Source organism: Saccoglossus kowalevskii, chromosome 6 (assembly GCF_978046115.1).
Source record: "Saccoglossus kowalevskii chromosome 6, keSacKowa6.1, whole genome shotgun sequence".
Taxonomy (NCBI): domain Eukaryota; kingdom Metazoa; phylum Hemichordata; class Enteropneusta; family Harrimaniidae; genus Saccoglossus; species Saccoglossus kowalevskii.
The window spans coordinates 42,120,858-42,142,448 of NC_140646.1; the positions used below are offsets into that span (position 1 = coordinate 42,120,858).

General features: G+C 37.2%; 1 protein-coding gene across 1 annotated transcript in view; it reads left to right on the top strand.

Annotated features, from left to right (window-relative positions):
- Positions 1-21,591, top strand: part of LOC100378934 (acylamino-acid-releasing enzyme-like) — a 94,916-nt gene that overhangs the window by 46,770 nt on the left and 26,555 nt on the right. The window contains exons 13-18 of the mRNA XM_085500557.1: positions 2,028-2,169; positions 5,709-5,795; positions 6,415-6,495; positions 6,733-6,821; positions 7,140-7,250; positions 8,436-8,484. Of these exons, the coding sequence (XP_085356683.1) occupies positions 2,028-2,169; positions 5,709-5,795; positions 6,415-6,495; positions 6,733-6,821; positions 7,140-7,250; positions 8,436-8,484 (559 nt within the window). The remainder of the gene's footprint in view (positions 1-2,027; positions 2,170-5,708; positions 5,796-6,414; positions 6,496-6,732; positions 6,822-7,139; positions 7,251-8,435; positions 8,485-21,591) is intronic.

The window sequence follows — 21,591 nt, forward strand, 5'->3', positions numbered from 1 at the left end:
CATACACTGCACATAATAATGGTACACCGTCCACACCACATCACATGGTGAATCACATACACTGCACATAATAATGGTACACCGTCCACACCACATCACATGGTGAGTCACATACACTGCACATAATAATGGTACACCGTCCACACCACATCACATGGTGAGTCACATACACTGCACATAATAATGGTACACCGTCCACACCACATCACATGGTGAGTCACATACACTGCACATAATAATGGTACACCGTCCACACCACATCACATGGTGAGTCACATACACTGCACATAATAATGGTACACCGTCCACACCACATCACATGGTGAGTCACATACACTGCACATAATAATGGTACACCGTCCACACCACATCACATGGTGAGTCACATACACTGCACATAATAATGGTACACCGTCCACACCACATCACATGGTGAGTCACATACACTGCACATAATAATGGTACACCGTCCACACCACATCACATGGTGAGTCACATACACTGCACATAATAATGGTACACCGTCCACACCACATCACATGGTGAGTCACATACACTGCACATAATAATGGTACAACGTCCACACCACATCACATGGTGAGTCACATACACTGCACATAATAATGGTACACCGTCCACACCACATCACATGGTGAGTCACATACACTGCACATAATAATGGTACAACGTCCACACCACATCACATGGTGAGTCACATACACTGCACATAATAATGGTACACCGTCCACACCACATCACATGGTGAGTCACATACACTGCACATAATAATGGTACACCGTCCACACCACATCACATGGTGAGTCACATACACTGCACATAATAATGGTACACCGTCCACACCACATCACATGGTGAGTCACATACACTGCACATAATAATGGTACACCGTCCACACCACATCACATGGTGAGTCACATACACTGCACATAATAATGGTACACCGTCCACACCACATCACATGGTGAGTCACATACACTGCACATAATAATGGTACACCGTGCACACCACATCACATGGTGAGTCACATACACTGCACATACTAATGGTACACCGTCCACACCACATCACATGGTGAGTCACATACACTGCACATAATAATGGTACACCGTGCACACCACATCACATGGTGAGTCACATACACTGCACATAATAATGGTACACCGTCCACACCACATCACATGGTGAGTCACATACACTGCACATAATAATGGTACACCGTCCACACCACATCACATGGTGAGTCACATACACTGCACATAATAATTATTTGCATGCATTTCTAGCAATTTGTTCAATATACAGACCCACCACACTATATGTAGTTACTACCTATAATATCAGTCAATAAAATAAATTCAATAACAGTTTGAATAAATATATTTATATATCAAACGCGTGTTTTTGGACACAAACAGAAGAAAATTTCAATTTTCATGTAAGATAGAAACGAAAACGACAGCTCAAAATAAATAGTGAAAAGTTTTTTTGAATTTTCTATGAAGAAAAAAAATCTCATGACGTAATAGAATGCGACGATTGTCAATAATGCGTGTGTCCACCTCTTCGCTGGATGACTTCTCAGAGTCGTTTTGGCATGGCATCAACAAGTTTCCGACACATGTTCACTTGGAATTGTCTCCAAGCTTCTCTTATACTTGCATATAAATCCTCAATGTTGTTGGAAATAGATAAAGGGTCCCACGATCTCAGTACCAACTCTTTCATTTTCTTTTGCTGGATATCCAACTACACAAATCAGCTAATTCATTTAGACGAAAATGCACTAGGTCATCTTAGATTTATTTATTTTAACGACCACAGATAATGTCACATTGAATTGGTTTTTTTTTTATTACAAAAATGATCAAATGTCTGGTCTGTACTTTTGTCTTGCCAAAAAGCAAAATTAATTTCAGAAGTTTCTCATTTCACTTATAATCACTTAATTTATTAGGAAGTTAGTTTAGGTAAACAGAAATTCTACAGTTTAAATGTATTTTTTCTAGGTTTTAGGTAAACTGCCCAGTCATGGACATGAGGGTGGTATACAATGGACACCATTTAATTTGGATTGTATACAATTCAAAGATATCAGTTGGAAAATCAAATCATTTACACCTAAAGTTGACAACACTGACCCAAGATTTAGTGAGTATAATCAATTTGATATACACTTACTGGTGAGGGGTAAAGACCATATATGTCCAATAGATATACATATACTGGTAAGGGGTAAAGACCATACATGTCCAATAGATATACACATACTGGCAAGGGGTAAAGACCATATATGTGCAATAGATATACACATACTGGTGAGGGGTAAAGACCATATATGTCCAATAGATATACACTTACTGGTAAGGGGTAAAGACCATATATGTCCAATAGATATACACCTACTGGTGAGGGGTAAAGACCATATATGTCCAATAGATATACATATACTGGTAAGGGGTAAAGACCATATATGTCCAATAGATATACACATACTGGTGAGGGGTAAAGACCATATATGTCCAATAGATATACACTTACTGGTAAGGGGTCAAGACCATATATGTCCAATAGATATACATCTACTGGTGAGGGGTAAAGACCATATATGTCCAATAGATATACACCTACTGGTGAGGGGTAAAGACCATATGATATGTGCAATAGATATACACATACTGGTGAGGGGTAAAGACCATATATGTCCAATAGATACACATATACTGGTGAGGGGTAAAGACCATATATGTCCAATAGATATACACATACTGGTGAGGGGTAAAGACCATATATGTCCAATAGATATACATATACTGGTGAGGGGTAAAGACCATATATGTCCAATAGATATACACTTACTGGTGAGGGGTAAAGACCATACATGTCCAATAGATATACATATATTGGTAAGGGGTAAAGACCATATATGTCCAATACATATACTGGTAAGGGGTAAAGACCATATATGTCCAATAGATATACACCTACTGGTAAGGGGTAAAGACCATATATGTCCAATAGATATACACTTACTGGTGAGGGGTAAAGACCATACATGTCCAATAGATATACATATATTGGTAAGGGGTAAAGACCATATATGTCCAATACATATACTGGTAAGGGGTAAAGACCATATATGTCCAATAGATATACATATACTGGTAAGGGGTAAAGACCATATATGTCCAATAGATATACATATACTGGTAAAGGGTAAAGACCATATATGTCCAATAGATATACATATATTGGTAAGGGGTAAAGACCATATATGTCTAATAGATATACACATACTGGTAAGGGGTAAAGACCATATATGTCCAATAGATATACATATATTGGTAAGGGGTAAAGACCATATATGTCCAATACATATACTGGTAAGGGGTAAAGACCATATATGTCCAATAGATATACATATACTGGTGAGGGGTAAAGACAATATATGTCGAATAGATATACACATACTGGTAAGGGGTAAAGACCATATATGTCCAATAGATATACACATACTGGTGAGGGGTAAAGACCATATATGTCCAATAGATATACACATACTGGTAAGGGGTAAAGACCATATATGTCCAATAGATATACATATATTGGTAAGGGGTAAAGACCATACAATGTATATGTCCAATAGATATACAATTACTGGTAAGGGGTAAAGACCATATATGTCCAATAAATATACATATACTGGTAAGGGGTAAAGACCATATATGTCCAATTGATATACACATACTGGTAAGGGGTAAAGACCATATATGTCCAATTGATATACACATACTGGTAAGGGGTAAAGACCATATATGTCCAATACATATACATATACTGGTAAGGAGTAAAGACCATATATGTCCAATAGATATACATATATTGGTAAAGGGTAAAGACCATATATGTCCAATTGATATACACATACTGGTAAAGGGTAAAGACCATATATGTCCAATAGATATACATATACTGGTAAGGGGTAAAGACCATATATGTCCAATAGATATACATATACTGGTAAAGGGTAAAGACCATATATGTCCAATTGATATACACATACTGGTAAGGGGTAAAGACCATATATGTCCAATACATATACATATACTGGTAAGGAGTAAAGACCATATATGTCCAATAGATATACATATATTGGTAAGGGGTAAAGACCATATATGTCCAATAAATATACATATACTGGTAAGGGGTAAAGACCATATATGTCCAATAGATATTCATATATTGGTAAGGGGTAAAGACCATATATGTCCAATAGATATACATATACTGGTAAGGGGTAAAGACCATACATGTCCAATAGATATACATATACTGGTAAGGGGTAAAGACCATATATGTCCAATAGATATACATATACTGGTAAGGGGTAAAGACCATATATGTCCAATACATATACATATACTGGTAAGGGGTAAAGACCATATATGTCCAATAGATATACATATATTGGTAAAGGGTAAAGACCATATATGTCCAATTGATATACACATACTGGTAAAGGGTAAAGACCATATATGTCCAATAGATATACATATACTGGTAAGGGGTAAAGACCATATATGTCCAATAGATATACATATACTGGTAAAGGGTAAAGACCATATATGTCCAATTGATATACACATACTGGTAAGGGGTAAAGACCATATATGTCCAATACATATACATATACTGGTAAGGAGTAAAGACCATATATGTCCAATAGATATACATATATTGGTAAGGGGTAAAGACCATATATGTCCAATAAATATACATATACTGGTAAGGGGTAAAGACCATATATGTCCAATAGATATTCATATATTGGTAAGGGGTAAAGACCATATATGTCCAATAGATATACATATACTGGTAAGGGGTAAAGACCATACATGTCCAATAGATATACATATACTGGTAAGGGGTAAAGACCATACATGTCCAATAGATATACATATACTGGTAAGGGGTAAAGACCATATATGTCCAATACATATACATATACTGGTAAGGGGTAAAGACCAAATATGTCCAATAGATATACATATACTGGTAAGGGGTAAAGACCATATATGTCCAATAGATATACATATACTGGTAAGGGGTAAAGACCATATGATATGTGCAATAGATATACATATACTGGTAATGGGTAAAGACCATATATGTCCAATAAATATACATATACTGGTAAGGGGTAAAGACCATATATGTCCAATAGATATACATATATTGGTAAGGGGTAAAGACCATATATGTCCAATAAATATACATATACTGGTAAGGGGTAAAGACCATATATGTCCAATAGATATTCATATATTGGTAAGGGGTAAAGACCATATATGTCCAATAGATATACATATACTGGTAAGGGGTAAAGACCATATATGTCTAATAGATATACATATACTGGTAAGGGGTAAAGACCATATATGTCCAATAGATATACATATACTGGTAAGGGGTAAAGACCATATATGTCCAATACATATACATATACTGGTAAGGGGTAAAGACCATATATGTCCAATAGATATACACATACTGGTGAGGGGTAAAGACCATATGATATGTGCAATAGATATATACTTCTTAGATTCTTCAACTCTGCAAAGAATGTTACTTGTGTCAGTACAGTGATTTATACCTAGTAAATTGCATTCATTTCTTGTTATTACATGTAGGTGGGCTTGATTATGAAGCTATTCTTTTGAAACCAGCAAATCTTTTGGACTCAAAGAGTTCATTGCCAATGATTGTATGGCCACATGGTATGTATGGGATTGACTTCATCAAAGGCTCATTATGAAATAGCTGCAGATTTATAAATTAAACTATGTCAGTTTTGTACAAAGTAATAAAATAATTATTTTACCAAAAAATGGTATACGTACATTTGTATTAAGCTTCTTTGAACAGAAGAGAATAAAAACAAATATCGCTCATTAACATCAGATCAATAATATGTGAAACATTGCAAGTTGTGTGAGATTAGATAAATAGTGTTGTTGAAACCATGTGAATATACATGTAGAAATTGCATTGCATTATGGTATTTATTTTCTCAATTTCTTTGAAACATCAATCCTAACACTGCGATGTTCATTCCCACATGGCTTTTAAAAAAACACATTGTTTTATGAAAAGTGCTTGCACTAATGACAGAGATGAGTCTATGGACAAAGTAAGATGTATTTCAATCATTAGACGTACAATATATGATATTTTTGATTCATGTGCGCTTCTGTTGGCAAAATACAATACATTGTTTTCAAATGTATAATTGCTGTGGTGCTTAAATAAAGGTATCTTGAACTATTGGTGTCAAGGATGATTGCAAATAAAACACATTACATTTTATTTATACAATTGTTATTTTGTTGAATTTAGGTGGACCACATAGTGCATTAGTTGCTGAGTTTCTATTATTCCCTGTGGCTCTGTGCAGACTTGGTTTTGCAGTACTATTAGGTATGTAGTGACATGCAGTGCTGTTATTGTGGCACTTTTGAGCAATAGACAGTTTTGAGTTACCCCGGTACACTTATTTTCAGTATTTAACAAACATTTTCTTCATCACAAATGGTAGTTGAGCAACCAGGGATTCTGAAACTCCAAGGTTGGTATTTCTTATATGTGAAATATTACTTGTATTTGTGATATCTTTGATACCTTGATTTGTCAGCCAACTGTTGTATAATTTTTCAGTGAATTACCGTGGGTCATTAGGTTTTGGTCAAGCAAATGTATTTTCTCTGCCCAGCAATGTTGGCTGCCAAGACGTGTATGATGTACAGGTAGGTACAATATGTACACAGATAAGGTGTGAATTTGGAAGGAATCACAGTATACAGTTGTCTCTCCATAATTTGTAAATTTAGATTCCATCAACGGTTGATTGTTTGAATACTTCTAAAACATATTTCTTATGATACAGTCCAGTCTAGAAGTAGGTTAATTTTCACCTACAAATTTAGAATCTGAAAGGTTTTGTGCCAAATATGCACCATAAATTCACATAGGAAACATATTGACACAACCAGTATTGCTAAATTGGAATATACTGTGCTATCATTGTTCAAATATAACGTTTGTTATTAATTGTCTATTCACAGAATGCTGTTGAAACTGTTCTAGAGGAAGAACAAGTCGATAAAGACAGGCTGGTTTTATGTGGAGGATCACACGGTGGATTTTTAGTAGCACATCTTATTGGTCAATTCCCAGTAAGTATCATCACCTGAATTGGTTTTGCAAACAAGAAGTGAATGTGCTTCCCATGATTCTACTGAGTGTTTGTGTATTTGAGCTCAGTGGAATACATAGATTTGATTGGACATGCCTCTAGTTAATCGTGCCCTTAATGGATTTGTCTTGGCTTATGGCGATGGTAATAAAACATTGTTGAGGTATAGTGATCAAACAATCAGTGATTGAATTGATGTTTGCTGGTGAAGATGAGTGAGTTCATGTGGATGTTTACTATAAAAGTAAATTTTTGATTGAATTTTCATTTTCCCTGATAAATAAAATCCACTAATTTAAAAACATGTAAACATGTAAAATTCCCACAATAGGTACTCATTATTTCATCATTAAAATTAATACTGTTTCAATGTTACTTTTCTGTCATTTTATTCATTGCAAATTTCAAGGTCAAATTTTGTACAGAGATTCAGATTTTACTTGACATTTTATGCAGTGCTATGCTAATACGACTATTTGGCATACCCAGTAGTTGGACGTCCCAATATACACGAATATATGAGTGACAGACACGCATACATTTATTTATAGAGTACGTAATGTTGTCAGACACTAATAATGCGAGATCTTTGCAATTTATTGCGAGACATATTTGTACTTTTTAAATTGTCATATATTAAATTTGACTTATTGTCAGGGACATAGTTTTTGTAATTATTATTTTAATGACAAAACCTCAAAGACAATTCATCTTCATTCAAACAATGCACATAAAATACTTGATTTTAACTTATATTTTATTTACTTTTTAATATTCTTCTCACTAACTTGTTATATTTTATTTGTATTGATTACTATTTCTATTGCTAAATACTGAAAGAAATATATTTCTAAAGATATAATAAACAAGTATTATTATTATCAAATGACCATGTATGGTAATGTGACCTAAATATACATAACTAATATATGGTCATATGTTAATATGCATAACTGTAATATCTCAGACTAAGGCAAAATACGACATATTCAATGATGTTGCATGAAATAAATACAATTTTTACTTTATGTGTAATTAAAGATGTGCTTCTGATATAATAGTAAATACAGTATTCTTTAATTGTACTTCATGCTTCCAATTCCCCTAGCACACATGAGGTCTTTCGAAACTTTAATTTCTTTGATTATTTTTCTTTTTATTTAAGGGATGCTATAAAGGTTGTGTTGCTTTAAACCCTGTTACAAATATGTCATGTAAGTATAAAATGATAAATTGGCTTTTGATTTTCAGAGATTTTATAAAGCGTGTGCAACCAGAAATCCTGTTGTCAACATTGCATGTGAGTACCATAGTAGTGAGTAGATGGATATAATACAAAAAACATGTTGTAATTGAGTATGGTTTGCAGTGAATCAGCTGATTTGCAATGTGTGTAGTTTTAAATGCTATTTTGTAAAGACACTACACACCAGATTAAAAGTAAGACAATTTATTAAAACTAGTCAGCTATAAAGAAATAAAATACATGCGTTAACATAACTACTAATGGAAAGATTACACAATAAAAAATACACACTAAAAAATTGGGCAAGGGGTCACCCTTCAAAACTCCCACTGGTGAGCATTGGGCAAAGCTTTTCATAAATTGCCATGCCATATAAAGGAAAAGCCAGAAAGTGGGCATTCGTCCTTGTAATGAGGGACAGGATGAAGTCCTTTGCGCAATAGTGGGGTGAAAAATGACCAGAAGAGGAGGTAAGATGGGGATGGTTGGTGGGTTAGTCGACAAGAACATTCACGCAAACGAGTTGCATCAAAGAATGAATGACACAATTCATGAATGGGCTAAAACAATGGAGAGACGCTGTGCAAGATAACACTGATTGGCTAATAGAATTACATTGATTGGCTAAGATTGTGTTGATTGTCTCTAGTGTAATTCTTCTTTCCACAATCAAACATTAGAATATAGTCAGACAATGTACAGTGATCTTTGCACTGTTTTCTGTTTTATATCAATTTTGCACTGGTTTCTGACATGTCAAATATTTTAACAAGATGACCGGCTCTTTCTTGCAGTATATTCAATCAAGAACACCCATATTAAGTATCCAAAGTATATTTTTGTATTTACTAGTGACTGGAAACACATAGCTTGTCAGATTTTTAAGATGGACATTTTATTGGCCAGAATGCTGTTTGAATGACGCACAGAGAACTGAAAATTTTCCAATATAAATGCATGTTAGCCAAAAACAAAATTGCTTTGACAGTATTTTAAGCACACCATACCTGCACCTGTCCATGCTACCATTGCTTTGGTATTTTAAGTACACCAAACCTGCACCTGTCCATGCTACCATTGCTTTGATAGTATTTTAAGTACACCAAACCTTCACCTGTCCATGCTACCATTGCTTTGGTATTTCAAGTACACCAAACCTGCACCTGTCCATGCTACCATTGCTTTGGTATTTTAAGTACACCAAACCTGCACCTGTCCATGCTACCATTGCTTTGGTATTTTAAGTACACCAAACCTTCACCTGTCCATGCTACCATTGCTTTGGTATTTTAAGTACACCAAACCTTCACCTGTCCATGCTACCATTGCTTTGATATTTTAAGTACACCAAACCTTCACCTGTCCATGCTACCATTGCTTTGATAGTATTTTAAGTACACCAAACCTTCACCTGTCCATGCTACCATTGCTTTAGTATTTTAAGTACACCAAACCTGCACCTGTCCATGTTACCATCGCTTTGATAGTATTTAAAGTACACCAAACCTTCACCTGTCCATGCTACCATTGCTTTGGTATTTTAAGTACACCAAACCTTCACCTGTCCATGCTACCATTGCTTTGATATTTTAAGTACACCAAACCTTCACCTGTCCATGCTACCATTGCTTTGATAGTATTTTAAGTACACCAAACCTTCACCTGTCCATGCTACCATTGCTTTAGTATTTTAAGTACACCAAACCTGCACCTGTCCATGCTACCATTGCTTTGATAGTATTTTAAGTACACCAAACCTGCACCTGTCCATGCTACCATTGCTTTGATAGTATTTCAAGTACACCAAACCTTTACCTGTCCATGCTACCATTGCTTTGGTATTTTAAGTACACCAAACCTGCACCTGTCCATGCTACCATTGCTTTGATAGTATTTCAAGTACACCAAACCTTTACCTGTCCATGCTACCATTGCTTTGGTATTTTAAGTACACCAAACCTGCACCTGTCCATGCTACCATTGCTTTAGTATTTTAAGTATACCAAACCTGCACCTGTCCATGCTACCATCGCTTTGATAGTATTTTAAGTACACCAAACCTGCACCTGTCGATGCTACCATTGCTTTGGTATTTCAAGTACACCAAACCTGCACCTGTCCATGCTACCATTGCTTTGGTATTTTAAGTACACCAAACGTTCACCTGTCCATGCTACCATTGCTTTGATAGTGTTTTAAGTACACCAAACCTTCACCTGTCCATGCTACCATTGCTTTAGTATTTTAAGTACACCAAACCTGCACCTGTCCATGCTACCATTGCTTTGATAGTATTTTAAGTACACCAAACCTTCACCTGTCCATGCTACCATCGCTTTGATAGTATTTTAAGTACACCAAACCTGCACCTGTCGATGCTACCATTGCTTTGGTATTTCAAGTACACCAAACCTTCACCTGTCCATGCTACTATTGCTTTGGTATTTTAAGTACACCAAACCTGCACCTGTCCATGCTACTATTGCTTTGATAGTATTTTAAGTACACCATACCTGCACCTGTCCATGCTACCATTGCTTTGATATTTTAAGTACACCAAACCTTCACCTGTCCATGCTACCATTGCTTTGATAGTATTTTAAGTACACCAAACCTTCACCTGTCCATGCTACCATTGCTTTAGTATTTTAAGTACACCAAACCTTCACCTGTCCACGCTACCATCGCTTTGATAGTATTTTAAGTACACCAAACCTTCACCTGTCCATGCTACCATCGCTTTGATAGTATTTTAAGTACACCAAACCTGCACCTGTCCATGCTACCATCGCTTTGATAGTATTTTAAGTATACCAAACCTTCACCTGTCCATGCTACCATTGCTTTTATATTTTAAGTACACCAAACCTTCACCTGTCCATGCTACCATCGCTTTGATAGTATTTTAAGTACACCAAACCTGCACCTGTCCATGCTACCATTGCTTTGATAGTATTTTAAGTACACCAAACCTGCACCTGTCCATGCTACCATCGCTTTGATAGTATTTTAAGTACACCAAACCTTCACCTGTCCATGCTACCATTGCTTTAGTATTTTAAGTACACCAAACCTTCACCTGTCCACGCTACCATCGCTTTGATAGTATTTTAAGTACACCAAACCTGCACCTGTCCATGCTACCATCGCTTTGATAGTATTTTAAGTATACCAAACCTTCACCTGTCCATGCTACCATTGCTTTTATATTTTAAGTACACCAAACCTTCACCTGTCCATGCTACCATCGCTTTGATAGTATTTTAAGTACACCAAACCTGCACCTGTCCATGCTACCATTGCTTTGATAGTATTTTAAGTACACCAAACCTGCACCTGTCCATGCTACCATCGCTTTGATAGTATTTTAAGTACACCAAACCTTCACCTGTCCATGCTACCATTGCTTTAGTATTTTAAGTACACCAAACCTTCACCTGTCCACGCTACCATCGCTTTGATAGTATTTTAAGTACACCAAACCTTCACCTGTCCATGCTACCATCGCTTTGATAGTATTTTAAGTACACCAAACCTGCACCTGTCCATGCTACCATCGCTTTGATAGTATTTTAAGTACACCAAACCTTCACCTGTCCATGCTACCATCGCTTTGATAGTATTTTAAGTACACCAAACCTGCACCTGTCCATGCTACCATTGATTTGATAGTATTTTAAGTACACCAAACCTTCACCTGTCCATGCTACCATTGCTTTGGTATTTCAAGTACACCAAACCTGCACCTGTCCATGCTACCATTGCTTTGATAGTATTTTAAGTACACCAAACCTTCACCTGTCCATGCTACCATTGCTTTGATATTTTAAGTACACCAAACCTGCACCTGTCCATGCTACCATTGCTTTGGTATTTTAAGTACACCAAACCTTCACCTGTCCATGCTACCATTGCTTTGATATTTTAAGTACACCAAACCTTCACCTGTCCATGCTACCATTGCTTTTATATTTTAAGTACACCAAACCTTCACCTGTCCATGCTACCATTGCTTTGATAGTATTTTAAGTACACCAAACCTTCACCTGTCCATGCTACCATTGCTTTGATAGTATTTTAAGTACACCAAACCTGCACCTGTCCATGCTACCATTGCTTTGATATTTTAAGTACACCAAACCTTCACCTGTCCATGCTACCATTGCTTTGATAGTATTTTAAGTACACCAAACCTTCACCTGTCCATGCTACCATTGCTTTGATATTTTAAGTACACCAAACCTGCACCTGTCCATGCTACCATCGCTTTGATGGTATTTTAAGTATATCAAACCTTCACCTGTCCATGCTACCATCGCTTTGATAGTATTTTAAGTACACCAAACTTTTACCTGTCCATGCTATCATCGCTTTGATAGTATTTTAAGTACACCAAACCTGCACCTGTCCATGCTACCATTGCTTTGGTATTTTAAGTACACCAAACCTTCACCTGTCCATGCTACCATTGCTTTGGTATTTCAAGTACACCAAACCTGCACCTGTCCATGCTACCATTACTTTGATAGTATTTTAAGTACACCAAACCTTCACCTGTCCATGCTACCATTGCTTTGATATTTTAAGTACACCAAACCTTCACCTGTCCATGCTACCATCGCTTTGGTATTTTAAGTACACCAAACCTTCACCTGTCCATGCTACCATTGCTTTGATATTTTAAGTACACCAAACCTTTACCTGTCCATGCTACCATTACTTTGATAGTATTTTAAGTACACCAAACCTGCACCTGTCCATGCTACCATTGCTTTGATAGTATTTTAAGTACACCAAACCTTTACCTGTCCATGCTACCATTGCTCTGATAGTATTTTAAGTACACCAAACCTGCACCTGTCCATGCTACCATTGCTTTGATAGTATTTTAAGTACACCAAACCTTCACCTGTCCATGCTACCATTGCTTTGATAGTATTTTAAGTACACCAAACCTGCACCTGTCCATGCTACCATTGATTTGATAGTATTTTAAGTACACCAAACCTTCACCTGTCCATGCTACCATTGCTTTTATATTTTAAGTACAACAAACCTGCACCTGTCCATGCTACCATTGCTTTGATAGTATTTTAAGTACACCAAACCTTCACCTGTCCATGCTACCATTGCTTTGATAGTATTTTAAGTACACCAAACCTTCACCTGTCCATGCTACCATTGCTTTGATAGTATTTTAAGTACACCAAACCTTCACCTGTCCATGCTACCATTGCTTTGATATTTTAAGTACACCAAACCTTCACCTGTCCATGCTACCATTGCTTTTATATTTTAAGTACACCAAACCTTCACCTGTCCATGCTACCATTGCTTTTATATTTTAAGTACACCAAACCTTCACCTGTCCATGCTACCATTGCTTTGATAGTATTTTAAGTACACCAAACCTTCACCTGTCCATGCTACCATTGCTTTGATAGTATTTTAAGTACACCAAACCTGCACCTGTCCATGCTACCATTGCTTTGATATTTTAAGTACACCAAACCTTCACCTGTCCATGCTACCATTGCTTTGATAGTATTTTAAGTACACCAAACCTTCACCTGTCCATGCTACCATTGCTTTGATATTTTAAGTACACCAAACCTGCACCTGTCCATGCTACCATCGCTTTGATGGTATTTTAAGTATATCAAACCTTCACCTGTCCATGCTACCATCGCTTTGATAGTATTTTAAGTACACCAAACTTTTACCTGTCCATGCTATCATCGCTTTGATAGTATTTTAAGTACACCAAACCTGCACCTGTCCATGCTACCATTGCTTTGGTATTTTAAGTACACCAAACCTTCACCTGTCCATGCTACCATTGCTTTGGTATTTCAAGTACACCAAACCTGCACCTGTCCATGCTACCATTACTTTGATAGTATTTTAAGTACACCAAACCTTCACCTGTCCATGCTACCATTGCTTTGATATTTTAAGTACACCAAACCTTCACCTGTCCATGCTACCATCGCTTTGGTATTTTAAGTACACCAAACCTTCACCTGTCCATGCTACCATTGCTTTGATATTTTAAGTACACCAAACCTTTACCTGTCCATGCTACCATTACTTTGATAGTATTTTAAGTACACCAAACCTGCACCTGTCCATGCTACCATTGCTTTGATAGTATTTTAAGTACACCAAACCTTTACCTGTCCATGCTACCATTGCTCTGATAGTATTTTAAGTACACCAAACCTGCACCTGTCCATGCTACCATTGCTTTGATAGTATTTTAAGTACACCAAACCTTCACCTGTCCATGCTACCATTGCTTTGATAGTATTTTAAGTACACCAAACCTGCACCTGTCCATGCTACCATTGCTTTGATATTTTAAGTACACCAAACCTGCACCTGTCCATGCTACCATTGCTTTGATATTTTAAGTACACCAAACCTGCACCTGTCCATGCTACCATTGCTTTGATATTTTAAGTACACCAAACCTGCACCTGTCCATGCTACCATTGCTTTGATATTTTAAGTACACCAAACCTGCACCTGTCCATGCTACCATTGCTTTGATAGTATTTTAAGTACACCAAACCAGCACCTGTCCATGCTACCATAGCTTTGATAGTATTTTAAGTTCACATAAATGCATGAATGCATGTTAGCCAAAAACAAAATTGCTTTGATAGTATTTTAAGTACACCAAACCTGCACCTGTCCATGCTACCATCGCTTTGATAGTATTTTAAGTATACCAAACCTTCACCTGTCCATGCTACCATTGCTTTTATATTTTAAGTACACCAAACCTTCACCTGTCCATGCTACCATCGCTTTGATAGTATTTTAAGTACACCAAACCTGCACCTGTCCATGCTACCATTGCTTTGATAGTATTTTAAGTACACCAAACCTGCACCTGTCCATGCTACCATCGCTTTGATAGTATTTTAAGTACACCAAACCTTCACCTGTCCATGCTACCATTGCTTTAGTATTTTAAGTACACCAAACCTTCACCTGTCCACGCTACCATCGCTTTGATAGTATTTTAAGTACACCAAACCTTCACCTGTCCATGCTACCATCGCTTTGATAGTATTTTAAGTACACCAAACCTGCACCTGTCCATGCTACCATCGCTTTGATAGTATTTTAAGTACACCAAACCTTCACCTGTCCATGCTACCATCGCTTTGATAGTATTTTAAGTACACCAAACCTGCACCTGTCCATGCTACCATTGATTTGATAGTATTTTAAGTACACCAAACCTTCACCTGTCCATGCTACCATTGCTTTGGTATTTCAAGTACACCAAACCTGCACCTGTCCATGCTACCATTGCTTTGATAGTATTTTAAGTACACCAAACCTTCACCTGTCCATGCTACCATTGCTTTGATATTTTAAGTACACCAAACCTGCACCTGTCCATGCTACCATTGCTTTGATATTTTAAGTACACCAAACCTTCACCTGTCCATGCTACCATTGCTTTTATATTTTAAGTACACCAAACCTTCACCTGTCCATGCTACCATTGCTTTGATAGTATTTTAAGTACACCAAACCTTCACCTGTCCATGCTACCATTGCTTTGATAGTATTTTAAGTACACCAAACCTGCACCTGTCCATGCTACCATTGCTTTGATATTTTAAGTACACCAAACCTTCACCTGTCCATGCTACCATTGCTTTGATAGTATTTTAAGTACACCAAACCTTCACCTGTCCATGCTACCATTGCTTTGATATTTTAAGTACACCAAACCTGCACCTGTCCATGCTACCATCGCTTTGATGGTATTTTAAGTATATCAAACCTTCACCTGTCCATGCTATCATCGCTTTGATAGTATTTTAAGTACACCAAACCTGCACCTGTCCATGCTACCATTGCTTTGGTATTTTAAGTACACCAAACCTTCACCTGTCCATGCTACCATTGCTTTGGTATTTCAAGTACACCAAACCTGCACCTGTCCATGCTACCATTACTTTGATAGTATTTTAAGTACACCAAACCTTCACCTGTCCATGCTACCATTGCTTTGATATTTTAAGTACACCAAACCTTCACCTGTCCATGCTACCATCGCTTTGGTATTTTAAGTACACCAAACCTTCACCTGTCCATGCTACCATTGCTTTGATATTTTAAGTACACCAAACCTTTACCTGTCCATGCTACCATTACTTTGAAATAATTTAAGTACACCAAACCTGCACCTGTCCATGCTACCATTGCTTTGATAGTATTTTAAGTACACCAAACCTTTACCTGTCCATGCTACCATTGCTCTGATAGTATTTTAAGTACACCAAACCTGCACCTGTCCATGCTACCATTGCTTTGATAGTATTTTAAGTACACCAAACCTTCACCTGTCCATGCTACCATTGCTTTGATAGTATTTTAAGTACACCAAACCTGCACCTGTCCATGCTACCATTGCTTTGATATTTTAAGTACACCAAACCTTCACCTGTCCATGCTACCATCGCTTTGGTATTTTAAGTACACCAAACCTTCACCTGTCCATGCTACCATTGCTTTGATATTTTAAGTACACCAAACCTTTACCTGTCCATGCTACCATTACTTTGAAATAATTTAAGTACACCAAACCTGCACCTGTCCATGCTACCATTGCTTTGATAGTATTTTAAGTACACCAAACCTTTACCTGTCCATGCTACCATTGCTCTGATAGTATTTTAAGTACACCAAACCTGCACCTGTCCATGCTACCATTGCTTTGATAGTATTTTAAGTACACCAAACCTTCACCTGTCCATGCTACCATTGCTTTGATAGTATTTTAAGTTCACATGAATGCATGTTAGCCAAAAACAAAATTGCTTTGATAGTATTTTAAGTACACCAAACCTGCACCTGTCCATGCTACCATAGCTTTGATAGTATTTTAAGTACACCAAACCTTCACCTGTCCATGCTACCATTGCTTTGATAGTATTTTAAGTACACCAAACCTTCACCTGTCCATGCTACCATTGCTTTGATAGTATTTTAAGTTCACATGAATGCATGTTAGCCAAAAACAAAATTGCTTTGATAGTATTTTAAGTACACCAAACCTGCACCTGTCCATGCTACCATTGATTTGATAGTATTTTAAGTACACCAAACCTTCACCTGTCCATGCTACCATTGCTTTTATATTTTAAGTACAACAAACCTGCACCTGTCCATGCTACCATTGCTTTGATAGTATTTTAAGTACACCAAACCTTCACCTGTCCATGCTACCATTGCTTTGATAGTATTTTAAGTACACCAAACCTGTACCTGCCCATGCTACCATTGCTTTGATATTTTAAGTACACCAAACCTTCACCTGTCCATGCTACCATTGCTTTTATATTTTAAGTACACCAAACCTTCACCTGTCCATGCTACCATTGCTTTGATAGTATTTTAAGTACACCAAACCTTCACCTGTCCATGCTACCATTGCTTTGATAGTATTTTAAGTACACCAAACCTGCACCTGTCCATGCTACCATTGCTTTGATATTTTAAGTACACCAAACCTGCACCTGTCCATGCTACCATCGCTTTGATAGTATTTTAAGTATATCAAACCTTCACCTGTCCATGCTACCATCGCTTTGATAGTATTTTAAGTACACCAAACTTTTACCTGTCCATGCTATCATCGCTTTGATAGTATTTTAAGTACACCAAACCTGCACCTGTCCATGCTACCATTGCTTTGGTATTTTAAGTACACCAAACCTTCACCTGTCCATGCTACCATTGCTTTGATATTTTAAGTACACCAAACCTGCACCTGTCCATGCTACCATCGCTTTGATAGTATTTTATGTACACCAAACCTGCACCTGTCCATGCTACCATTGCTTTGATAGTATTTTAAGGTACACCAAACCTTCACCTGTCCATGCTACCATTGCTTTGATATTATTTTAAGTACACCAAACCTGCACCTGTCCATGCTACCATTGCTTTGATATTTTAAGTACACCAAACCTTCACCTGTCCATGCTACCATTGCTTTGATAGTATTTTAAGGTACACCAAACCTTCACCTGTCCATGCTACCATTGCTTTGATATTATTTTAAGTACACCAAACCTGCACCTGTCCATGCTACCATTGCTTTGATAGTATTTTAAGTACACCAAACCTTTACCTGTCCATGCTACCATTGATTTGATAGTATTTTAAGTACACCAAACCTTCACCTGTCCATGCTACCATTGCTTTGATATTATTTTAAGTACACCAAACCTTCACCTGTCCATGCTACCATTGCTTTGATATTATTTTAAGTACACCAAACCTGCACCTGTCCATGCTACCATTGCTTTGATAGTATTTTAAGTACACCAAACCTTTACCTGTCCATGCTACCATTGATTTGATAGTATTTTAAGTACACCAAACCTTCACCTGTCCATGCTACCATTGCTTTGATATTATTTTAAGTACACCAAACCTGCACCTGTCCATGCTACCATTGCTTTGGTATTTTAAGTACACCAAACCTGCACCTGTCCATGCTACCATTGCTTTGATAGTATTTTAAGTACACCAAACCTTCACCTGTCTATGCTACCATTGCTTTGATATTATTTTAAGTACACCAAACCTGCACCTGTCCATGCTACCATTGCTTTGGTATTTTAAGTACACCAAACCTGCACCTGTCCATGCTACCATTGCTTTGATAGTATTTTAAGTACACCAAACCTTCACCTGTCTATGCTACCATTGCTTTGATATTATTTTAAGTACACCAAACCTGCACCTGTCCATGCTACCATTGCTTTGGTATTTTAAGTACACCAAACCTGCACCTGTCCATGCTACCATTGCTTTGATAGTATTTTAAGTACACCAAACCTTCACCTGTCTATGCTACCATTGATTTGATATTATTTTAAGTACACCAAACCTTCACCTGTCCATGCTACCATTGCTTTGATATTATTTTAAGTACACCAAACCTTCACCTGTCCATGCTACCATTGATTTGGTATTTTAAGTACACCAAACCTGCACCTGTCCATGCTACCATTGCTTTGGTATTTTAAGTACACCAAACCTGCACCTGTCCATGCTACCATTGCTTTGATAGTATTTTAAGTACACCAAACCTTCACCTGTCCATGCTACCATTGCTTTGATATTATTTTAAGTACACCAAACCTGCACCTGTCCATGCTACCATTGCTTTGGTATTTTAAGTACACCAAACCTGCACCTGTCCATGCTACCATTGCTTTGATAGTATTTTAAGTACACCAAACCTTCACCTGTCTATGCTACCATTGATTTGATATTATTTTAAGTACACCAAACCTGCACCTGTCCATGCTACCATTGCTTTGATATTTTAAGTACACCAAACCTTCACCTGTCTATGCTACCATTGATTTGATATTATTTTAAGTACACCAAACCTGCACCTGTCCATGCTACCATTGCTTTGGTATTTTAAGTACACCAAACCTTCACCTGTCCATGCTACCATTGCTTTGATATTTTAAGTACACCAAACCTTCACCTGTCCATGCTACCATTGCTTTGATATTTTAAGTACACCAAACCTGCACCTGTCCATGCTACCATTGCTTTGATAGTATTTTAAGTACACCAAACCTGCACCTGTCCATGCTACCATTGCTTTGGTATTTTAAGTACACCAAACCTTCACCTGTCCATGCTACCATTGCTTTGATATTTTAAGTACACCAAACCTTCACCTGTCCATGCTACCATTGCTTTGATATTTTAAGTACACCAAACCTTCACCTGTCCATGCTACCATTGCTTTGATATTTTAAGTACACCAAACCTTTACCTGTCCATGCTACCATTGCTTTGATATTTTAAGTACACCAAACCTGCACCTGTCCATGCTACCATTGCTTTGATATTTTAAGTACACCAAACTTTCACCTGTCCATGCTACCATTGCTTTGGTATTTTAAGTACACCAAACCTTCACCTGTCCATGCTACCATTGCTTTGATATTTTAAGTACACCAAACCTGCACCTGTCCATGCTACCATTGCTTTGATATTTTAAGTACACCAAACCTTTACCTGTCCATGCTACCATTGCTTTGATATTTTAAGTACACCAAACCTTTACCTGTCCATGCTACCATTGCTTTGATATTTTAAGTACACCAAACCAGCACCTGTCCATGCTACCATTGCTTTGATAGTATTTTAAGTACACCAAACCTTCACCTGTCCATGCTACCATTGCTTTGATAGTATTTTAGGTACACCAAACCTGCACCTGTCCATGCTACCATTGATTTGATAGTATTTTAAGTACACCAAACCTTCACCTGTCCATGCTACCATTGCTTTTATATTTTAAGTACACCAAACCTGCACCTGTCCATGCTACCATTGCTTTGATAGTATTTTAAGTACACCAAACCTGCACCTGCCCATGCTACCATTGCTTTTATATTTTAAGTACACCAAACCTGCACCTGTCCATGCTACCATTGCTTTGATATTTTAAGTACACCAAACCTGCACCTGTCCATGCTACCATCGCTTTGATAGTATTTTAAGTACTCCAAACCTGCACCTGTCCATGCTACCATTGCTTTGGCATTTTAAGTACACCAAACCTTCACCTGTCCATGCTACCATTGCTTTGGTATTTTAAGTACACCAAACCTTCACCTGTCCATGCTACCATTGCTTTGATAGTATTTTAAGTACACCAAACCTGCACCTGTCCATGCTACCATTGCTTTGATAGTATTTTAAGTACACCAAACCTTCACCTGTCCATGCTACCATTGCTTTGATAGTATTTTAAGTACACCAAACCTGCACCTGTCCATGCTACCATTGCTTTGGCATTTTAAGTACACCAAACCTTCACCTGTCCATGCTACCATTGCTTTGGTATTTTAAGTACACCAAACCTTCACCTGTCCATGCTACCATTGCTTTGATAGTATTTTAAGTACACCAAACCTTCACCTGTCCATGCTACCATTGCTTTGGCATTTTAAGTACACCAAACCTTCACCTGTCCATGCTACCATTGCTTTGGTATTTTAAGTAC